The sequence below is a fragment of the Choristoneura fumiferana genome, chromosome 3 (assembly GCF_025370935.1).
Source record: "Choristoneura fumiferana chromosome 3, NRCan_CFum_1, whole genome shotgun sequence".
Lineage (NCBI taxonomy): Eukaryota > Metazoa > Arthropoda > Insecta > Lepidoptera > Tortricidae > Choristoneura > Choristoneura fumiferana.
The window spans coordinates 8,083,480-8,107,780 of NC_133474.1; the positions used below are offsets into that span (position 1 = coordinate 8,083,480).

At 40.3% G+C, this 24,301-nt stretch overlaps 2 protein-coding genes across 5 annotated transcripts in view; both read left to right on the plus strand.

Annotated features, from left to right (window-relative positions):
* The window catches only part of Nipped-A (Transcription-associated protein Nipped-A), a 41,186-nt gene extending 30,334 nt beyond the window's left edge, over window positions 1-10,852 (plus strand). For 2 of the 4 annotated variants that reach the window (XM_074085394.1, XM_074085395.1), the window contains exons 38-47: window positions 36-200; window positions 806-943; window positions 1,332-1,496; window positions 3,421-3,601; window positions 6,529-6,754; window positions 7,338-7,778; window positions 8,109-8,217; window positions 9,008-9,242; window positions 9,681-9,820; window positions 9,929-10,852. In XM_074085394.1, the coding sequence (XP_073941495.1) occupies window positions 36-200; window positions 806-943; window positions 1,332-1,496; window positions 3,421-3,601; window positions 6,529-6,754; window positions 7,338-7,778; window positions 8,109-8,217; window positions 9,008-9,242; window positions 9,681-9,820; window positions 9,929-10,225 (2,097 nt within the window). In that variant the 3' untranslated portion in view covers window positions 10,226-10,852. The remainder of the gene's footprint in view (window positions 1-35; window positions 201-805; window positions 944-1,331; window positions 1,497-3,420; window positions 3,602-6,528; window positions 6,755-7,337; window positions 7,779-8,108; window positions 8,218-9,007; window positions 9,243-9,680; window positions 9,821-9,928) is intronic. The other 2 variants (XM_074085396.1, XM_074085397.1) reach the window with 1 other exon arrangement.
* A 659-nt stretch (window positions 10,853-11,511) lies between these two features.
* mtgo (miles to go) overlaps window positions 11,512-24,301 on the plus strand; it is a 63,572-nt gene continuing 50,782 nt past the window's right edge. The window contains 1 exon segment of the mRNA XM_074085398.1: window positions 11,512-11,857. The gene's annotated coding sequence lies outside the window, so the exon portion shown is untranslated.

A 24,301-nucleotide genomic window follows, 5' to 3' on the forward strand; every position in this document is an offset into this window, starting at 1 on the left:
CGCGATAGCCCTCATTACAAACACCCGTCTTCCAGGTCCTATGGATGCTCAGCTACGACGACGAGAAAAACAGCCTCGCGGATGCTCTAGACAAGTACTCCGTGGGCGTGCCACCCGTGCAGTGGCTGCCGTGGATCCCGCAGCTGCTCGCTTGCCTCGTGCAGTACGATGGCAACGTTATACTGAACTTGCTAAGTCATGTTAGTACTTGTACACCACTACTAGCTTATTTTTTCTAAAATCACAGTTGCCCCTACAGAGGCTAATTTTAAAAATCATGTCACTCAAAAATACCATTCTAAGGGGCTGTTTCACCATCCATTGATTAGTGTTAACTAACGGTTAAATGTGATGCCGTCTCTACTTATTTTGTTCGAATAGACGGCTATTCGAACAAAATAAATAGAGACGGCATCACGTTTAACCGTCAGTTAACACTAATCAATGGATGGTGAAACAGCCCCTAAGTGTATTCTATGGTTTGCTACAAAACTACAGCTCAAATTAAATGATTTGAACGAAAATTCCACTGCAACCCGTGTGTTGCTCGATATTACGCCGATCATGCGAGCGGTCATACTATCTCATCTGTATTATAATTTTAGTAGAACACAGCTATCAAAAATATATCATGCTTTATTGTGCCGAAACATGAAATGGTCCTTCGAACCGCATTTACCCTATGGAAACGACACGAGATAAATGCCCAGACCACCACTAGTGCGTGCAGTCTACAAAGAGGTTGTCGTGAACGAAATCGGTTGGTCGGATTTCCATTTAATTTGTGCATGTATTGTCCCTGCAGGTGGGACGTCTGTACCCGCAAGCAGTCTACTTCCCGATACGGACGCTGTATCTGACGCTGAAGATAGAGCAGCGTGAGCGACACAAGAGTGCAGAAAGTTTGGCCGCGCACTTGCCGCACCAGTCAGCTGGTACTGCTGTAAGTACTCTTTTTTTTAATGAACTAGAATCAATTACCTTGCAACTTCGCGATTCCATGTGCAAGACAACCACGTAAAACTAATAATATATTTTCCGCGTAAATTCGACAGTTTATGTATTATTATTATTATTATAATTGTAGGGAGGCAGGGCCCCTACCGAGCAGTAGAGTTCGTCGTTGAAAGTAGAAAGTAATAAATTAAAGTAAATTGATTGAGCCATAATCATAAAGTTTGTAACTAGTATAGCAAGGCCTTGTACCGTTCAGTTTTTTTGGTATAGTAACTGAGTAATCCTTAAGATTTGTTTACATTATAGATAAATAGATAGATACATAGATTAGTGCAATATTGCTGTAGGAGTTACAATATAAAGTGTTGTGCCAGGCTGGCAGGGCGGCGGGCGAGGGCGCGGGCGCGGCGGGCGGCGCCGGCGGCGAGACCGGCCCCATCAAGGCGACGCTGCCGATGTGGCGTTGCTCTAAAATCATGCAGCTGCAACGAGAGATACATCCCACCGTGCTCTCCTCGCTCGAAGGCATCGTGGACCAGGCCAGTACACTTACACTAACTACTAACTAAATAACCGTGAACATTGCTAGGCTCGGTCAACTTTTTCTTGTACTTCGTTGCCATGGTTACGTCCCCTGGACAACTTTAAGAAAGTTTCTTTGGTTCAAATTCATCGAACGTAATTTTTTGTCGTACTTATAAGCCTATTGTTTTATGGACTATTTCCTAAGCACATTAGTAGCATGTATTTGAGAGTTTTTAAAGAAACTATCAGTGTTATCTCTTGAACAACGGGACAGAATAACAAACAAGAAAAAGTAAATTGATCATCCGCTAACATGCATATTCGTATAGTTTGCTTGTAACACTGACTTACATTATTACGAATGATATTCTTTTATCTGAAATAAACGAATTAATTACAGCTGATTACGCTTTACTTTTTTATCCAATTATTATTATTAACTCTCCATGAAGCAACTACTTGATCTCAAAATATAAACTAAGAACCATTTACAAAAGATACAGACCGCGACATTTACGACGAACTAAAAATAAGAGCCGCGTTAGTTCTGTGTTTCGTTCCTAAGGCTACGTACGGACTATGCGGCTAACCGCGCGGTTATAGGGCGCCGTCTTTTTCTCAAGTGATGCTTTGAAGAGGGATGGTGCGCTAAAACAGCGCGGTTGACAGCATAGTGCGTTCATGCTCTGTAGATCTTTGTCGCACTGTACAGTCGCCATCAGATATTTCGCAGCGGCCAAGGTGGTCAAAAATATCGATACATTAACTCTAATACCTTAATTTTTTAATCTTAATTTTTTTAATTGTATACTGTAGTTTTTAAGTATTTTATTTGTAATTATTTTATGTTGAAAAAGAAATTACTTTCTGCCAAGTTTCTTGCGGCGCATTCTTCTTGGCAATGATGGTCTTTCCGAAAGCGCTGGTAGTTTAAAAAATGACTTGTAAAGGTGCCCATTGCGGCCTATTTACTGAATAAATGATTTGAATTTTGATTTTTTTAATAATAGAGTGCATGTGCCGACATTTTTGGCCGCCTTGGCCGCTCCGAAATATCTGATGGCGACTGTACAATAATGTAGAATAGTGTCCATTGTAGCATGGTGAGCTCGCGTTGTCGTTAGTCCATGCTAAGGGCGCGTTTTCATCAGATATGTGGGAAGAATGTGTTTTTCATGAACTAATAGAAATACTGCATTTACCTATCCTCTCTCTATGGTTGGTTATTTGGAGTCTTTTTGTATTTTTTATTTCAACTCCAAATTTGTTACTTTTACGGGTATCCCGTGAAACCATATCGAAAATACAAGCTGAGACATGGATGCACAGAAAAACCAGAAAAAGAGACCAGCGCTGGGAATCGAACCCAGGTCCTCAGCAATCCGTGCTGCGTGCTATAACCCTCTGGACAGGAATTTATACACGTTTTTCCTATGCATACATATCTCAGGTTGCTTATTTCTACTACGCTACTTATGCAGCAGCACAAGCGACATCTATGTTTTCGCTCTCATCGAGAGACGTCACATTTTTTCGGAACCAACCGCTCACCCAGACAAGAGATGTCGCTACTAAGCAATCAAATTATGATTGGTTATTTGGAGTCTTTTTGTATTTTTATTTCAACTCCAAATTTGTTACTTTTACGGTATCCGTGAAACCATATCGAAAATACAAACTGAGACATGGATGCACAGAAAAACCAGAAAAAGAGACCAGCGCTGGGAATCGAACCCAGGTCCTCAGCAATCCGTGCTGCGTGCACTGGTTTTTCTGTGCATCCATGTCTCAGTTTGTATTTTCGATATCCTCTCTATCTAAGCGATGCTATGTAAATGAAGCGCTTCTATTGTTTCACTTAAAACACATTCCTCGCAACACATCCTCGCACAGTACTGTTTGAAACGCAACCTAATAGTTGCATATGTCGCTTTGCAGATGGTGTGGTTCCGCGAGAACTGGTACGAGGAGGTGCTCCGGCAGCTGCGCGCCGGGCTGGCCAAGTGCCACGTGGTGGCGTTCCACCACCGCGCCGCCGTCGCCACCGCCACCGTCACTCCGCACACGCTTAACTTCGTCAAGAAGGTTGTCTCCACCTTCGGCATCGGCATCGGCATCAGTGAGTACCATACGACTCCGCGATATCGTTTTGCTCTTCCTGTAGATGTTAAGCTGTTTTTGCAGTTGAAAAGAAAAAGGTTGAAAACATCTGAATGACATAAATAATCATAATAGACTGCGTGATTTCGGTTCGGTTGTCATTTCGGCGTCATTTGGTTTTTTCACTTTACACATGCAAGAGTCGTAAGAGTCTTAAAATGCGGATCGCTAGAAACATATTCACTTGTAGTGTGGCACTTCAATCCATTGAAATGCATAGTTTTGCTTTTTAGCAAAATTTAAAAAATCAACTATTGATACTTGTTTGAAATATCCATATTTAGTTGTATGTATTATATCTATTTATCCTGTGTTGTCAGCTTAGCATTAGTATACTTACTCAACTACTCAAGGAATGAGCTGAACGCCACAGCTACCGGATAACCATGTTTAAATTGTATTCAAAAAATATCCCGATTCTCATTTGTAAGAAGAAAAATGCAAAAGACACAATATTTATAAAGAAGGCCCTCGAAATAAATGAGCGTGCAAAATGGTGTAGACTGCGATGCACCATTAGATTATAACAGATAAAGCTAAAAGCTTAATAATCTGAAACTTACTCGCTAAATTTCTGTTTACCCACATTTTAGGGTTCCGGAGCCAAAATGGCAAAAACGGAACCCTTATAGTTCCGTCAAGTCCGTCTGTCTGTCCGTCCGTCCGTATGTCACGGGCATTTTACTCGAAAACTACAAGATGTATATCAATGAAATTTGAGTACAGATGTCTTGTCAAAGCCGCTATTTAGTTTTGTAGTTAAATTACAAAAATAAATATTTATAGGGGGGATGGAGTGCCCCCACCACACGTAACAGAAATTGTTTTTTTTTTAATTCGCATCAACGTGTGGCACATAGTTCGACAGCTCTTTTGAAAAGATAGTAAGGTTTCTTCAAAACTTTTTTGATTAAGTGAAGATTTCCGGAAATAATCGCTCCCAAAGTAGCAAAAATTGTGTCCCCCCCCCTCTATCTTGTAAACCGTTTGTCTAAGAAATATGCAAAAAACATGGAAAGGTAACGCTTAATAAATACTTTCAACGAAAATTGGTTTCAACATGATCGGATATACCGTTTTTGAGTTATTGCCGAAAAACTGCGCTTCTCAACAAAAGGACGTAAGTGCCGCGAAGATACGCTCTTTTTCTGGTAATAGATTTTAAGACTATAGTAAGTGTTTTAATTGTGTTATAACGCACATAATATTACTTTATTTTTTTCGTAATGGCTACGGAACCCTATCTTGGGCGTGTCCGACACGCTCTTGGCCGGTTTTTATTGTAAGTATATAAATGGATGATGATTTAAAGTAATGTTGGCTGAAAGCGGTTGTGCCGGTGCGCCGAGTCAGGCTCCTCAGTCAGGGCGAAGCTGTTACGGTGTTTAACACAAAAGCAAAATCACGTAAAAAAAATGTTGAGTTGATTTCGGATATAATTTGTAGTTTATTTTTTCTCGGAAAAATAAAAAATGCAATAACATCTAAGCACCCTTCAATTTCCATTGAATTAATGTTTGTACTATTTTAAACTAGTCTCTTTGATAGAATTCGGTCCTTATACTTTGTACACAGCTGTTGCCCGTTTGCTGAATTGTAGGTACAACATCGATCATGTTGCTCATAGTAGAAAATACGAACCTAAATCGACCTTCACCGGTCTGATGATAGAATTAAACGTATTTTATAATAAATTGAATATATCAGAAAATATATTACAAATGGGTTTGCTAAAAAAATTATGGACAGGCTAATTTAATTAGAGATGGGCCGAACATGGGTTTCACCGAATACGAATATTCGGCATCATTGATTCCTTTACTTAAACAATACAAGTCTGAACTTCTTATCGCAAAGCGCGCGGATGCAAGCCTAACCCTCCTGCCCGCTACCCCAGCTGTACCCGATGTTGTTATTGCATCATCTAGTAAATAGTAAAAGTGCGTTTTGTTTTGGTTATTATTTATTTCAAAAGTCTACGTCTAAAATGAGTTTCTTCTAACATAACATAAAGCCTCACTTGTATCTTATATAAATAACACATTTAACACCAACTCATACATGGCTCAATACAGTAAAAAGTTCGAGTACCACTTTGCCGAACATTCGGTGATTTAGCCGAATACGAATATTCGGTATACCTGCCGAATATGTCGAATACCGAATATAAAACGAATATTCGGCCCATCCCTAATTATAATTAGGTATTTAAAAAAAAACATTTTTCATTTTTACAAATCATTTTTTTTAATTATTGAAAATAGCTTATCCAGGATTTCTTAGCAAACCCATTACTAATATACAAAATTTATTTTAAAAACAGTTTCATTCGATTTAAGTTCGGATCTTAGACCATCATTGCCACAGTGCGGATGTAGCCCAGTGTACGTTGTTATCAGCACAGTCTGTCAAAATTTGTTTTGCGCAAGGAACCTTCAGCTCGTTCCCATTGCAGATTCTGCGCGTGTATCAAATATAAACATTTTATCATCGTTTTATGAATTTAAAATTCTTGTTTTTAGCTTTCTTCAAGTACTGTTATTATTATTAATATCTTGATTTGTCATGTTGTCGATGGGGTTATAAAAAGTAATCATTAGGTACTTACCTATCATAAATATTCCTAATTCAGGTCTAAAACTAATTTTCGATTTGCATCGCTCATGAGATGTTTTGCTCTTCTAATTTCATCAAAAGTCTGCTTGAAATGTAGTATCGCACCACATTCACAGCATTGCAATGCGAAAGTCATAACACTGTGTAACATGAATTTTATTTCAGGTACCAGTTGTTATTTATACGTATTGTATCTAGGTTAACCTGATGACAACACTGCCCAAAGCGAAAGCATATTTTATACAAGTATACTATTTTGTATGTCTACAGAAAGTGTATCAGGTAGTGTAAGTGGTGCATTCTCTTCAGCCGCATCGGAGAGCCTGGCTCGCCGCGCGCAGGCCACTGTCCAGGACCCGGTGTTCCAGAAGATGAAGACCCAGTTCACTGCCGACTTCGACTTCTCGCAGCCCAACGCCATGCGGCTGCAAAACCTCATACAGAAGCTCAGGAAGTGGGTCAAGATATTGGAGGCCAAGACCAAGGTGCTACCCAAGTGAGTAGCTTTCGTGCACGGCGTTAGGGCGTTTTTACTAGGTGGGAAACTAAATTTCTATCTAGATCCAAATAAGCAGTATTGTAGTGGTGCTGCTATTTAGCTATGTTACCTAATGTGACAGCGATAATGTAAAATTGGTTAATATACCTTGATGTTTTTATAATTTTTCACTTGAAGGTATGGTCACGATCGTTAATTTGGGACCCACTTAAGATCGATATCATCATTATGTATGATAATTCAAAGGATTTTTTGACGAAATGGGTCTCAAATTAACGCTCGTGACCGAATGTTATACTATTGAGCGCTAGGACTCTCTTTAACAGCAAAGGAATTAATACTAATCACAAATTTAAATTGCAATAAATAGAGAAACAGCGCCTGGTCAGACACGAGGTAAAACACGTGACTTTTCTTATTATACATCCATTTTTCATGTCTCAGTAGTTAGCTTCTAAACACTCATTACTCACGAACAATACTAACACGAAGGCAACATTAAACTATCATCCATAATACTCACTCTTCGACTATGCAATTCAAATACCCTAAGACTAATAGAGCCAACTTCAATTCGCAGGTCGTTTTTGATAGAGGAGAAGTGCAGATTCCTCTCCAACTTCAGCCTGAAGACTGCTGAGGTGGAGTTGCCGGGCGAGTTCCTGCTTCCCAAGCACACGCACTATCACGTGCGGATCGCGCGCTTCATGCCGCGCGTCGAGATAGTCCAGAAACACAATACCTCCGCGCGCCGCCTCTACATCCGCGGACACAACGGGAAAATATACCCGTACCTAGTCGTCAACGACTCGGGACTCGGCGACGCGCGCCGCGAAGAGCGCGTGCTGCAACTGCTCCGCATGCTCAATCACTACCTCGGCAAACAGAAGGAAACATCCAGAAGATTCCTGCACTTCACAGTACCGCGCGTCGTCTCGGTGTCACCGCAGATGCGTCTCGTAGAGGACAATCCCAGCTCGATATCGCTGCTGGACATTTATCGCACAGAGTGCGCGAACAGGTAATCGCTTGAAATTTCAATAAATTATGTAATGTACTGGCCTGTTTTATATATTTTCGAGAATTTCTTGTACACTAGACTAGATTCTACTATCGTAGCTCGCGTAGCCGTCAATCATTTCATCCTCACCTACTTGATGAATGGCAATCTAGCACCGTCCGCTTTGAGCGGAACTTTTTCCCACACACGACTAAGCTTTGGAACCAGCTTCCCGGGAACGCGTTCCCGGAGCGGTACAATTTAGGGATCTTTAAAAAACGAGCCTATCAATCTCTCAAATCTATCGCTAATCGCTATTGTAAATCACTAGTGTAACGCAATGTGTATTAGGGGCGTGGAGTACGACGCGCCGGTGGCGCGCTACTACGAGCGGCTGGCGGCCGTGCAGGCGCGCGGCTCGCAGGCCTCGCAACAGGTGCTGCGCGACATTCTACGGGAGGTGAGCATACACACTATCTGTGAACATACACTGGCGCTCGCGCCGTAACGGGTCGTCCACTCCCTCCCTAGTAATACGTGGTTTAGATTTTAAGGTCACAGCTCATTACAGCCACCCGGTGCTCTCCACCACCCTCCCCCTTCATCCCCCCTAGTTGGAAATTCGTGGACCGCGCGAGGTCCACTCGTTGTGAACGCGCCGTCCGCGCGTGGACCATCTGTCGACAACGACTGGACGCTGAAAGTCGACGCGGTGCTGGTTCGGTGCCGAGTGGCTCGAATGAGCTCTAACCTTTAGAATAAAACCCATCGACCTACAAGAATGATGTGTATTTTTTTTGGTACTTAGTATCTGGCGACTGGCCAGAAGACATGGCCGGTTGTAGCAACGGAGTGTCAAGGTCACGCTTTTCGGTTTAGGGTCATGCTCAATAAAAAATAAATAAATATGATATATCATCACACACACACATAACATGTATGTAAACTAACTGTTAAGTGAAGACATATTCAGACATGCTTCTCTTACTCCACGGGTTGCCTTAATGATTTGAAACGTTCTAAACCAGACATCGCCAAAATGCATGTACGCAAAATCGTTACAAAAAGGGTAGTAGAAATTTTATCCCGCTCTCACATTAATAAAAGTGGAGCAGAATTTAGTTCGAGCCGTTTTAAAAATGTAAAGCTAACTATAGGAATTACGTTGAGGAATTTGGGGATAAATGTTAGAAAATGTTTGGGATTCATCGATTTTGACTCAAACTAATGCTTTCTATAAACGTGTTCAGGTGCAGTCTACGATGGTGCCGAAAGACATGCTCCGCGAGTGGGCTTCGGCCACCTTCTCCGCCCCCACCGACTACTGGACGTTCAGGAAGATGCTCACACTTCAGCTGTCCTTAGCCGGTTTCGCAGAGTACGTCCTCCATCTCACGCGACTCAACCCGGACATGATGTATGTCCACCAAGACTCTGGACTTCTTAACGTCTCCTACTTCAAATTCGACGTTGACGACGCAACAGGTATGCTGTGTATTTTTTTTCGCATGCCTGGGATAAGTTTTCTTCTTTCTTCCTTTTTTTTTCGAGGAACTTATTGGGACTCTTTTGGTTTTTGTTTGTTTGCTTTACATGCCTGGAATATTCTGAATTGTGTTATTCGCTCGTCATGACCACGAAACGTAACATGTGGTATTCTTTATTACTTGCGGCTGGTAAAAGGTTTGTTTTCGTTTTTATTTTTGTTATTCAAAATAACTTGGACTTATTCGTTTGCTTAATATTTTTTTCACATCTTTTGCTAACGAAACGGGGACTGGTTCTAGCACAGTCTCTGCGCACTCAGCTTTATTAACACCTGTACTGCATGTAGTAAAGTAAGAGTATATTATCTTATAGTTTAAAATCAGTATTCGTTCTCATAAAAATTACCTTTTCAACATTGTTATAATTATAACACAGGCGAGCTGGATGGCAACCGACCTGTGCCGTTCCGACTGACGCCCAACATCTCGGAGCTGCTCACAAACATCGGCATCACCGGCCCACTGACAGCCTCCGCCATCTCCGTAGCGCGCTGTCTCGTCACACCGAACTTCAAAGTAAATATTTCAGTTTTTAAATTATCATATGCCGTTCTTTTTCACTAATGAAAAGGTGTTAACACCCTTAATGCATTGTATATCGTTTTAAACAAGCGATTTTTACAGATTCAATCCATCCTTCGTACAATCCTGAGAGACGAAATGGTGACCGGTTATAGGAAGCGATTGGAAGACAAATCTGGCCTCTCATCAGCTGGAACATCCAGTGAAAATAAACCCATGGAAATGGACAATGAGACAATAATTAACATGGTGACGAAAGCCGTGACAGTCATAACCACCCGCCTCACAACACTGGCACAGTTTGACGGCCCCGACAGCCGCGTGGCAACTTTGGTGACGGCTGCAAATAGTCACGACAACTTGTGTCGCATGGACCCGGCGTGGCATCCATGGCTGTAAACTGATCATTGTCGGTCTCCCGAGCCGCACCATGATGATTGAATAAAATTAATTGGTTTTAAGCAATCTTGTCCTTTGAAATTGTATTGGTTTACTTTATGATTATTTGGTCCTTCGAGCCGGATAAACCCGTGCTTAGATTGAATTAAATCAGTTGATTTTACACGATCTTCATATATACATTTAATGCTGTAAAATATAGAAAAAATTAAGTACAACACGATTACTCTAGGTAAATTACAAGTACCTAGATATGCTATTTTCGGAAATAGTTGCTTGTTTAAAAACTGCTTGTGACTGACAGGGTTTATCTCAAAAGAGTACACTTTGCTCTTTATTTGTATTTGAAAAGTTCGACATTATGATAATGACTACGTTAGCTCTTGATATGCGTATTATTTTTAGTGTATTAGTTTATAGTTACATACACCTTGTCTAACTGAAATAGTCTTAACTAATTATTGTTACGAAGTTCTCATAAATGTAAGAAAAATCCAACGAAACTAGGATTATTAAATGAATTAAGCAAATTTGTTAGGTGTTAAATTTTAAAAAAACAGTAGGTATGCCACGAAAATAGTGACAATGAAATGTTCTCTTGTATTCAAGAGCAATAAATATGTAAAAAAAAGCTTGTAATGTTTTATTTCTCTAACACCCTCTGCATTGCTCGTCAAAAAGGGCTGACTGCCAAGTGGTACTGTGACGCATATGAATGAATCGTCGTGGGTTGCATGTGCAAGTGACAGCGGAGTGTGTCGTGTGTACCTGCACACTGCACAGGTGAAAGTACCGGCGCGGCAAGTGCAGGCTAACGAGGCCCCGCGTTCCCCGCTTCCAATGTATACCTCTGCATTCGCCAATCTCGCTCGATCACTAGCGATTGTTTTACTGATTTAACCACTAACAATGAGATGGAAAGTTCTTAACTACAAGATTGCCAAGCACGGTCTGGAAAGGGAGCGTTGCTGTGGAATTATTTTAATGCACTCTGACAAACTCCAGTTCTACAACCCACTGTTTATTCGACTTCGCTGATGGGTCGGACCCGGTGATACGAAAGAATGATTGCTTCAAATGCATTTTTCAGTACCTTATTGTACTTCCACAATACACTTCAATCAGGTTGTATTTGTAGTTACGACAGTTCAGAAACGATCAGTTTTGTTAAGTGTTGTTTGTCCATCGTAGTGTAAACCTTTGGTAGAGTGGTTGCCAAGTTGAGGTCGTGGTCCAGGCAGCCACGTCGCTGGCGCGCCGCGCCGCCGATAGAGCGCGCCCCGCCCGCCCCGCGCCGCCGGCCGGAGCTCAGTCCAGTCCGCGGCACCGTACAGTGCGCCAGTGCTGCCCACTCCTATCCATATTCGCACTGCAAGTCTCTGACCACTGTAACCGACCGTTTATGACATTCGACAACCCCGCCCCGTGTCTGTGCATTTTCCCGAAACGCAGTGCATTTCGAACACGAAAAGAGTGCACATCGAGTAACCGATCGACTCTCGGATTTGTGGCTTCTGCGTTTATTTATGTTGTCATTTTGGTGTGGTGAATATTGTGTTATACGGACGAAAACCGTATTGTCTGTGCTATAGTTTGTGGATATTTTTAAAGACCGGTGGCATTTTCACGAAGGTGAGTTTAAAACTTGTTTACTTCTTCCCACATAACGTAAAATACGCCGCGACGTGGCAATGGAAACGTTACGAAGCGATGATTAAATTCATGTAAACTTTGTCAAACTTACTACATTTTGCAAATACACAATTGTGTTTTCTGTTAAACTTCCTTTTTTTGTAGTCCGAATGTTATTTTGAAGGGTTTATCTCCGAAAAAATATTTCTTTCCTGAGGTTGTATACATAATGACGTCATCCAATCAATTGATTGCGATGTAGCAACAAAAGATACATATGAGTTGCGGGTCAAACACTTCGTTCTGATAAGAATCTTATTAGATTCGGTCCTATCCCACTATCCCATATGGTGGCCGGAAGCGAATGGATAAGAAAATATGGAGGAGAGAGGCGGCATCGGCGCGGGGAGGTGCGCGGCCGGCGACCGCATTCCATATGGAATGCCGGATTAAACGCAATGTCAGTGTGACGGAGTTTGCCGCGGCCTGTGCCGTGCACTGCAACTGGCCACTGCGAATTTGCAACAATGTATGATGATCGGTGATCTCGGAGCTCCGGAACCTGTTCAGATACATTTTTATGTTAAATGAGTGGCTTGACTGCGCAACCACTGTGTAAAGTAATTAATAAAATAACCAAAACTGTTTCTTTCTTAAGATTTTATTTCTGACTGTCATATGGGTAGTGTAGTGTGTATATATTCTAAACAAATCAAGTTATTCTTTTGTTTTTAAAAAGAAAATTCATTATTTTGTTGTAGAGCAGGCATTAGGGGACCGCGTTCTGTGAATAGTTATGAACTCAGAAAAGCTTGCAAATTATGATTCTGAATGTTGCCAGGAGATCCGGTGGTCCATTTTTTTTATACCCCATCCCTTAAAACATCATGTAAATGGACTGAAAACATTGCTTTTGGAACATTTTAATAACTAATTTCGTGCTAAATATTCATTATTACAAGATTTTATACATATACCGAGTCATTTGATAACTTTTATTTTTAATAATAAGAAGAAAGTATTTCATTTTTTTTAATACAAGCTTTTTTGCAGACTGTACTTTTTGTTGATTGTAGTTTTATCGTCATCTGAACTACATTTCCGTGCCAAATTTCAAGTCGATGCCATTAACCGTTGAAGAGTCTCGTCCTTCAGAGACAATCCTCGTTGGACCACCAGGATGTCACTATCCGATTATTGTATTGTCATCAGACTCATGCCAAATTTCAAGTCAATCAGGCTACTGGAAGTGGGTCAAATTCAAGTTGCAAGATTTGACCCGCACATTTGTACATACAGACATACATACATACATATCAAGTTAAATGAAAGCTTATAAAATGGGATATTATCAGGAAAATAATTATTAAAATGGTTTAAAAGCATTTTTTCAGTCTATTTACATGAAGTCTCCCTTCAGAGCCCGCTCTATTCCCCTTTCCCCTATCTCCGCATTCTCTTCTATTTAATCGCTACGAACATTCGATAGAGTCGCAAAACATTAGGCATGTAAGTAATGAACTTTAAGTAAAAAAATATAATAAATAATAATACTAGAGTTGACCCGCGGCTTCGCACGCGTAAACTATTCGATCTGATACAATTAAAATTTCGGGATTTTATAAAATTCCCCTGGGAATTCCCAAAATTAAAAAAAAATTAAGAACAACTGTCCAAAATTTCAAGACTCTTAACCCAGCGGCTCAAATTTCAAGATTTTATCCCTATCCCGTCGGAATATTGCGATGGTCCCAAAATAACTGTCGTTAAATTTCGGTAATTATGTAGTATTTTGTTTTGCGTGTCTTCATATTTATTTGTATTTTTGATACTGCAACCAATTACTTTTTTTTCTTAATTCGTTCGTTCGGAGAGGCTAAGGTGCAGCCGCTTTATACGGTTTTTATACGTAACAAAAATCTTCCGAACATAATTCATTGCTGCCAGCATAAGTAAACAAAATACGTATTTTTTTACATCGTGACTGTCAAGTAAACATCACTTAAAAACAAAATGTAGACAAACTAATTTTGTAATTTTCAAATTTTGCACTCGTTTGTTACGTGTTATTTATTACCCGACTGCCCGAAGGAGGGTTATTTTATATTTACGTTTGCCTTAATTTATACCAAAGTATGAAAGAGTTTGTTTACTTTTTTCGCTAATTTTGTATTTTACTTAATAAGTAGGTACATAGTCGTAGAAAAAGTATTGTATGCAACGTTGTATAAATAAGTCAAGAAAAGCTTGTGGCGTCTCTACTTACCTTTTTGACCCCTATTATACAACAGTTGCATAAAAATACTGTAATTATTTCAGTAATTTAAATTATCGATATTTCTACGTCTTTACCAAAAAAAAATGATGAATACCTATGAACATTCAATTTCTGCTCTCTTATTCATAGTTAATTAGCTCTTAAACTTACGTAAGTCTGCCTTGTTTCTGCATAAAATGTTGGTTTGTTGTAATTTTACGTACCTACTTAATAATGAAAGGATGTTCAAGGTACGTAAGTGCTGTATATCTGTTCATTCCATTAATCCATTTACCATCCACGTAGACGTTGTTAGCGGAGCGTGTTTGTGTAATCTTTAAAACGTTTCTCGGTTGCTTTATAGGTTTATAATGATCATTTTTGATTTGGTTTGTTTAAGTGCTGCGTAGTAAATTTGGTGTCGTTAAGTTGTTTCACCTTTTTCATTATTAAAGCTTTCATTAGATGATAATTTGAACACCAGCAATTTATTAACTAAGCTTCGTCGAATTGCTTTGCTGACACTTCCATTACTAAGATAGCTGAAGCTGATAATTTGATCTAACTGGCTGTACCTATTCGCTGTAATTGTAATGATTCGCAGCTAATCTAATACACCAGTCTTATAAAGGCTAGCTTAAATTATATTGTAAATTATATGTAAAAAAAAAACAATTATTTCTTTCAGTCTTAATGTGTGGAGTCCTAACTATCCGCTAATCCTTTATTTTATTCTTTTCTATAAGGAGATACGGTGATGCGGTCTGTGTAGTTCTATGTTGTCAAAACCTTTCTTTTCGCGACACTTTGCACCCATACTTATCTTAGACACAGCAAAATTGATGTTATTACTTTGTTTCACTTGTTTGTTGAGAAAAAAAAAGTTTTTATCTATCTATCACCACCTATCACCCCAAATTATTGGCCACTATCCTTTACCCAGGGCTTCGCTCGTGTCAACTGGGAATTTCCAAAATTACGTATACTATGGGATTGAATAGTCTCACTGTATTTAAAAGTCGCGGTCGAGCTTTCGGAATTTAACGTGCGTCAATCCTGATCTCGTGAGAATATTGGAGTGAGAGAAGAATGGAGATAAAAAGTAGCCTATTGTGTGATTCTAGAGATCCAGCTATTTACGTAGCAAATTTTATCAAAGCCATTTTAGCCTGGAAAACAAACATACATGCAAACTTTCGCATTTTTGATAAGAGGAGGATATCGCTTAAAAATACTCGTATGAATACTGATTAAAAAAAAACATAATAAGTAATAAGCGGCAACTAGGGATTGCAGTACCGGTACTGAAACCGAATTTCTATTTCCCGGTACTGGATCTACTCCAGTACCGGGAAATACCGGGAAATTCGATACTTTCGGTACTAGAGGAAAAATGTGTTAAATGCTTGTTATGCGTTAAATAAAACGTAGGAAATAGTTTTATAGAAGTTTAATAAATAAAATATGAATCACTGAAATTACCCTCCCTCTGTAATTCAATTATTGAGCATCTTCAACCCTTGCTTGACTCAAAGCGCGACCTTACTTATGCATCCCAACCCAATCCCGATACCGGAATAGCGCTTCGCAATAGCAAAGCAGTCCTCCAGCGAAGTGTGCGGTACTTTGCCAATACCAGTACTGGTCTAATCTCGGTCGCACCATTCAATTTTGTGCAGATAAGGGAAATATTAGCGGTGTTTATGAAGGTATCAAGCGGGTTCTTGGCCCTTGGCTTTGGTCATTAAAACGACAGCCCCTCTTAAAGACGCGGATGGCTCTGTTATTACAGACAGTCAAAAACAACGGGACCGCTGGGTCGAGCATTATGTAGATCTCTTCTCTCAGCCTGTATTCCTGCATCAGGAAGCAGTGCAAAGCATGCTCAAACTGGACAAATGGACAGAGTTAGACGACCTGCCGTCTATAGAGCTACTGTCAATCAGCTCAAGTGCGGAAAGAGTCCTGGCGGTGACGGCACCCAAGCCGGAGTAATTAAACTCCAGTGCATCAGACCAATCATGCACAATCTTCTTTGTAAATGCTGGGAGGAAGGAAGTACCTCAGGACTTATGCGACGCTAACTCCGTCACCTTATACAAAAGGAAAGGTGACCGCGGCGGCGGCGGTGCAACTGCTACCGCGGTATTGCCTTTTTAAGCATAGTTGGTAAGTTTTTGGTCGAGTAGTTTTGTGTAAAATCCAAAAGCTTGCAGAGCGCATCTATCCTGAGGCGCAGTGTGGTATTTGCTCCCAGCGATCCACAGTAGATATGATCTTTATACTTCTTCAGTTACAGGAGAAGTGTAGGGAGCAGAACACCCCTCTCTACGTCGCTTTCGTTGACCTCAACAAAGCGTTCGATACAGTAAGCAGGGAAGGTTTATTCTGCGCTCGAGAGCATTGGGTGTCCGCCAAAACTTTTAAGCCTGGTGGTAAAGTCATTTCACGAAGGCATAAAGGGCGTTGTAGATTACAACGGCAACACATCGGAGCCGTTTGATGTTCGCAGAGGTGTGCGCCAGGGCTGCGTTCTGGCTCCTACCCTGTTCGAAATATATTTCGCACTAATATTGGGTACAAACAGCTTTCGGTGACACCGAACGGAGTATTCATCTGCACACAAGGGGCGACGGAAAGATGTAAAATATCTCTCGCCTCAAATCCAAAAAAACATCGTGTGGATTTACAGCATTTGCAGCTTGATAAAGGTTAAAAATATTAAAATTATTATATATTTTTGTATTATACATTGGAAAGAAGGCATACTAATTAAGCTGTCCAAAAAAGGGGACTTGTCCCAGTGCTCAAATTGGAGAGGGATAAACCTACTGCCTATGGTCTCCAAGGTTCTCTGCAAGATACTGCTACACAGAATGACGAGTGCTGTCGATTGTACGCTGAGGGACGAACAGGGTGGATTTAGAGCAGGGCGGTCTTGCATTGATCAAATCAACGTTTTACGCATGATTTTGGAGCAGTGCAATGAAATGCGTAGTGAACTTTTCACTTTGTTCGTAGACTTCGAAAACGCGTTCGACAGGGTCAAGTGGACAAGTATTTGGCATGCGCTAAAAAGAAGGGGTATACCAGTTAAAATCATAAAAATTATCCAAAATCTTTATACGGGCTCCTCTTGCCGAGTCATGCATAAGGGACAATTGTCAGACCAGGTACCGGTCACGGCGGGTGTGAAGCAGGGTTGTTTGTTGTCGCCATTGCTTTTCCTCATTGTCTTGGATGACGTGATGCGCAAGGTAACAAGTTTAGAGAGGAGAGGATTGCCTTGGGTAAATTCAAAATTCAAATGATTTATTCAGTAAATAGGCCGCAATGGGCACTTTTACACGTCATTTTTTTAAACTACCAGCGCTTTCGGAAATACCATCATTGCCAAGAAGAATGCGCCGCAAGAAACTTGGCAGAAAGTCATTTTTTTCATCAAAAAATAATTACAAATAAAAGGTAGATGAGGGGGCCTCGAAGACATAGACTTCGCAGATGATCTTTATTTATTCGCAACATCACGAGAGCGTATGCAATCCAAGACCAACGACCTCTCCGAATACGCTGCAAGAGAAGGTTTGCGCATAAACTGTGAGAAGACGAAGGACATGCGGCTTAACACCTCGGATGCGGTGCCGATATACATTAACGGCGGGGCCGTTGAGCAAGTTGGCCAATTCGCATATCTAGGAAGTGTGGTCGACCCGACCGGGGGAACGGATAGCGATGTTGAGGCGCGCATCAACAAGGCGCGGGCGGCGTACGCGCAACTCAAACCTGTGTGGACATCCACCGTAATAACTCGACGCACTAAGATCAGAGTGTTTAACTCCAACGTCAAGTCAGTCCTATTGTACGGATGCGAGACATGGTTCGTAAGGAAGGATATCACCGATCGTTTGCAGGTGTTTGTTAACAAATGCCTGAGGCGTATCCTTGGAATTTTTTGGGCTCGAACTATCTCAAATGCAAGACTGTGGCAAATGACTGACCAGAAGCCAGTAAGCCGAGAAGTTATGACAAGGAAATGGCGATGGATTGGACACACGCTTCGAGGGTCGAATGATCACCTGCCCAAGCAGGGTCTCCGTTGGCAATCTACTGGCAGAAGACGGCCAGGACGTCCTCGGACCACGTGGAGGCGATCAGTTGAGAAGGAGGCTGGCTCAATTGGTCTCGGCTGGGAAGAGCTGGAAGAAGCCGCGCAAGATCGAGCCAAATGGAAAACTCTTCTACGAGCCCTATGTCCCTAGTGAGGGATAACAGGATCACATCATCATCATCATCATATATTTTTGTAGTACCGGAATTCCCGGGAAATGAGTTTCGTTTCCCGGTACTGAGGGCGATGAAATTTCCCGGGAATTCCCGGGAATTTCAGTACCGGGAATTCCCGGGAGCAATCCCTAGCGGCAACATGCATCATGCATCTGTATAGTTACTTTGTTTACAGCGTGCAGCGTTGTACAGTGAATATACTATTAGGTATTTGAATCGATAGTGCGTCCCATATAATTCGACACTCGTCCGTCGCCGTTTCCGTCTATTATAATGCGTCTACTTAATTTATGAATTTTATAAACAAAAAATGCCTCCAACTCGACGGCCCGTTCATGTTTTAACTTTTATCTGTTGCGATCCGGGTGTTGGGTCAAACTCACACAATCTCAGCGACCTTATAATCTTGTTTCAGATATTCCTTTATATTAATTCTAAGAACTAAAATAGAATCATATCTCATTGTTTGTCTCACTGCCTCGATAACTGTCAACTATAATCATTTGTCGTACCATTTACTGGACGGACGTGGTTACCAACTAGAACGGATTTGATTATGTAGCAACAAAAGTTGGCGTATTATTTCATGGCTCGGTTAAAAATATCGAGTAGGTAATTTGGTTTACTATTTCGCTGAAAGTCAAGCGTAATGATTTGCAATTGCTACCTTGCTTCTTCCTTGTATCAAAAACACGAAGTTCTACCAATTGCGATGAACATTCGCTGTAAGTAAATTGAAACCTTCAATTATTATTAAAGTCTCAATTTATACCAAAGTTAGGATGTTAATTATGTTTTATGGTTATTTAGTTAGTTTTTTTTTTATATAAACAAATAAATATCATGGGACACTTGACACCAATTGACCTAGTCCCAAACTAAGCAAAGCTTGTACTATGAGTATTAGGGAACGGATAAACATAGATAAGTATACATACTTAAATACGTATTAAACATTCAAGACCCGAAAACAAACATTCGTATTATTCATACAAATATCTGCCCCGGCTGGGAATCGAACCCGGGACCTCAAGCTTCGTTGTCAGTCAGGTTCTGTAACAACTTGGCCATCCGGTCATCAATATAGCTCTATCCAACAGGGGATAATTTTGCTAAGTATATTATATGAGAGGTAAATAAAGGTGAATGAACGATGAAGCGCCGTAAATGATGAGTTGCAGTTATTGAATGAACATGTTTATATTTTAATTTAAGGGAATAAATATACGAATCTAAAGGCGAGGGGAGGCGGGGGGGGGGGGTGGGGGGTGATAATACTTATCAGAAAGTACTGAAACGAATTTATTTGTGTTTAACTAGAAAACTGCAGTTGTTCATATTAAAATTTGCACTAGCTACAAAAACATAAGGTAGGCAGAGCTGTTATTTTGTACTACTCTCTACTTGTACTTGTATTCCAAATTAACAATTTTTCGCCAATTTCAAATGGTATTTTCCAATGGCGATTTCAGAAATCGCTGCTTGTAAGACTTTCTTTTCAACGCACTATTTTATAGCATTGAGTTTCTTTTACTTAACACTGCTTTTGTTTAGTTACAAATACCTGCGTTAAAGTTCGTGCCACCACATGAAACTAGAGAAAGTATTTAACTAGCTAGCGTGCAGCATCTGTATAATCTAGTATTTTGTTTACGAAGTACAAACCTACTTCTTTCATGAAAATTAAAATTAAAATCGAGAGTTCTTGTGATGGTGACTCGAGATTCTTACTTCAGACAATTTGCTAATAGACGTTGCGTTAGACATTTTGTAAAGTGAATGACGAGAGTCTCGTCTGTTGTAGTGATGAAATTTCAAAGAGATATAATCGCATTCCGCGGTAAGCCCCCCCTCTTTCTTGTGGCGTCTATTGCAAGCCAATGCTGCTGCACGGATCTAATCGCAATAAGTGGGTTTTATTTATACTGCGCTTGTACCGTGATGTAGCTAATGTACCTACTTAGCTGCTTTTTAAATACAGTCCACAATTTAAATAACAGATTACTTACACCCACCGCGCAAATAATTATGTTGATAATCGTGCTTCATGTTTTTAGGGTTCCGGAGCCAAAATGGCAAAAACGGAACCCTTATAGTTTCGCCATGTCTGTCTGTCTGTCTGTCTGTCTGTCTGTCCGTCCGCGACTTTGCTCAGGGACTATCAATGCTAGAAAGCTGTAATTTTGCACGTATATATGTTAAGTATGCCAACAAAATAGTACAATAAAAAATGCAAAAAAAAATCTTTTTAGGGTACCTCCCATAGACGTAAAGTGAGGGTGATTTTTTTTTTTCTCATTCAACCTATAGGTGCGGTATCGTTGGATAGGTCTTTTAAAAGCATTAGGGGTTTGCTGAGATGATTTTTCGATTTAGTGATTTGCTTGCGAAATATTCAACATTAAAGTGCCCCCCCCCCCTCTAAAATCTAAACCGGTTTGTGGAAAGATTTGAAAAAAATTAGGATGGTAGTAAGTATATCAAACTTTCAAGGAAAACTATAACGGCTAAGTTTGCTTGAGAATTATTAGTAGTTTAAGAGTAAATAGCAGCCTACTTAAGGTATAAAATATACCTAAACTTGGAAGATTCCGTATAAAATACGAAATCCTTAGAAAAACATTACTTATTTTTTTTCCTAATGGCTGGCTGGCCGGTTTTTTATTATATTTATCTCATGGATTCATTGAATCAATATGCGACATTGTTTGTGGTATTGACGGTATTGCCTTTAGCATTTGGTGGTAGTGGTGAGGGCGGTTAGTGAAGTAACTATAAAGCATGGCGGGGTAACGGTTTCCTCGTGTTTGCAGAGGCACTGGCGTAGACCAGTGTGTGCGTGTGCGCCACTCACGCCCAAACACAGACGCAAAGCGCTCACGCCATAGTCCGGCCGTTGAACCGAATACTCGAGGAATTTCTCCAATGCTCGCGTCGTTTGTGGGCGAAGAAGAAAATTACAGCTGTTGGAGGAGTGTCAGTCCTTTCGAAGAGGAATGAATGTCACATGTGATGCCGCAGCCGTTATGAGTGACCAGTAAACGAATGATTGTCAAATCGAATTAATCTCAATAAGTAACCTCGAGCCTTCCGTTCGAGTACTTGTGAGAGGTGATTTGTCGCAGACACGTGTGCGAATAATCTCGCAATGCCCGCATGCCAGTCTGGGGCGTGTTCGGCTGTACCACTCTTGGACAAATATGACACGTGCGTTGTGCTGACGTAATTTTAATATATTTATCACACCATCTTCTCTTGTTATCCTAATCAGTGAGTCACCGTTATTATCTCACACTCATGGGCTGAATTATACTTGCAGAGCACTTTTTTCTATCATATAATGCATGTTTACATCCTAATTTGCAAAAAATACCTATCAGTGATAGTCTAAGGGGCTGTTTCACCACCTATTGATTAATTTTATTTGACGGATAAATATGATCCCGTCTCCTTCTATTCGAACAAAACAAACGGAGACGGCATCACATTTATCCGTCAAATAAATTTAATCAATGCATGGTGGGTAAACCTAGCGGTGTTCTTCTAGTGCTACAAGGTAAACACAAACAAACTGGAAAATGGGGGATTAGCTATGCGTAAAATGCACGGGCTATTTTATCCTATAAAGCAGATTGTGATTCAAGAGTTATGTTTTTTTAACTATAACTATTAAATTTTACTAATAATAAAAGATTGCGTCACCGAGCGTTCACTTTCATAGTTTCGACACCGCATGAGTTGCACGTTGCACAAACATCCGGTTCGAAAGACCAGTGAAGTTGAAGATGACAATCAGCAATGCGGCACTTTTAAGGGTGCTATCAAATAACAAACGCAATGTTAATATCAGACTTTCACGTTACGTTGCGCACGAGAATATTTTTGTTATCACTGAAGCGCCTCAGCTGTTAAATATGTTATTCAGTGATTAAACGGGTTTTGATTTGAATAAGGCATTAAGTTAGTGATACCCTTAGTTGGCGGCGGTGGTGCAGTGGCCGCTGCCGCTGGCGAGTGAACGTGGCGACCTTGGGCCTGCGCCGGTTGCGGACGTTCATTGAACGCGCCCCGCGCCCCCGCCACCCCCTACTCTTTCCACCATACTCGCCACCTCAACTCGTTTGTCTCGATAATTCTTAATTGAAATGGATATAAGCGCATTCCCCGAGCCATGCTCTTTGTTTCAAATACAGTGGTGCTCTATCAGGTGATTCATCAACCGAATAAAGACTGATTTGTAGGCAATTGAAGCATTTAATGGAAAACTCCTTCACCTCGTTCAGCTGTAAATTGCGCTGGTTGGGCACTGCTGATAAGGCAACGCAAGCGTTTTCGAAAAAAAAGAAAAATAATAAATCTATAACTGCCTTCTACGACCTTCCATCTAAGCAACTGATGAATTGTATGGGCTGGCCGAATCGGAGGACGCAGAACGCTTTCAGTGTGACAGTCCCTTAAATAAATAGAGTGGGTAGTTCAGGGTTTAATTTGATTACCCGATTGTCACAAATTTTTTAAACTACTTACATGGTTCTCCAAGCGAAGAAGTAGGTTGGTCCCGCTGGTGGGAGTTAGTTTCTAACGTTTCTTTACTGCCCCGATTTGGACGGCTATTTTAAACAATGGGCTGCCTCAAAAGGTCTGAACGAGCATAATTACTTTAAAAATTCGCCAAAACAAACGACTGTTGCCTGTTATGCCAGCGTTATTTATTTTCGCCATAGCTGGTACCTGAGGCCCGGCCGGCGGCGGGCGCCGCGCGACCAATGACCGTGCAGCCGTACCGTTTACTACGTCATGTACACTGAAATATACAATGTCAATGAAATGTTGCACATAGCTTACGAGATAATATTTTGGTTCTCATCTTAAGCTCGCCATTCCGAATAAATAAAAGCATGATATCACGCTGTACGCAACATTACAAGGTATGGGTATGGTTATATTCGAATATTTTATTGTTTTTTGCACATCATGCATATCATCATGCAAACGAACGGGTAGATATCTGCAAAAAAAAGGTGTGTTAAGGATTTAATTATTATTATTTAATGTCATTTCCGTTTTTTCCATCTAGGTACTCGTAAGGTAGGGAACCCTAAAAATGTATTAGAACGAAGAACAAAAACTTTTTCACCTCAGAACCTCAAACAGGCAGGTTTTGCTATGAGAAATCAGTGAGCAAAATCGCATTTTGCTCACTCCGTAAGACAAAGTAACTTTTTTTTTGTTTTAAATGTACTGTTGTGTTGGGTCTACTCACTGAATTCCAAATATTTGAACTTTAGTTTGATCTGTCATTTCACTACAACACGAAAAAAGCGAGAGATAGGATCAAATGTGTTGATTACAATCTTAAATTAAATTTTTTATATTAAAAATATATCGATAGATACCTAATAAATTACATGACAACGAAATATTTCCAAAATGTAAATTTTCCCGATCTTTTAATAAAGTATGCAACCTTGTTGCACGAAAGCCGCTTCTCTTGTTTTTTTTTTATGAAATAATTCCGTATACTGCCTCTACAGTTGGAATAAATATTTGTTAAATTTAATGAATTTTTAACATGTCTATTGATATGTTTATGTAATAGAAATCTTAATAAAATTCATATTTAAAGGTTTAATTACACTTATAATAAATTTTACGTTTATTGTTCAACCTTTTTAATGACCCCAAGATGAGGCTTTTTGCAGTATTAAAAAATAATCGTCCTCGTTGGGTTGCAGCACTGACAACACACTCACGTCCATAATTAATGGCCAGACGTATAGAGCTTGTAAGCGGTACGTGCCTTGACGTTTGTAGTTATTTTTATCTTCATTATTAGCAAAATATTTAAATGTGATTGTTGCTCTCACGTCTAGTATCAACCAAAGAGCATATAAGCACTAGGT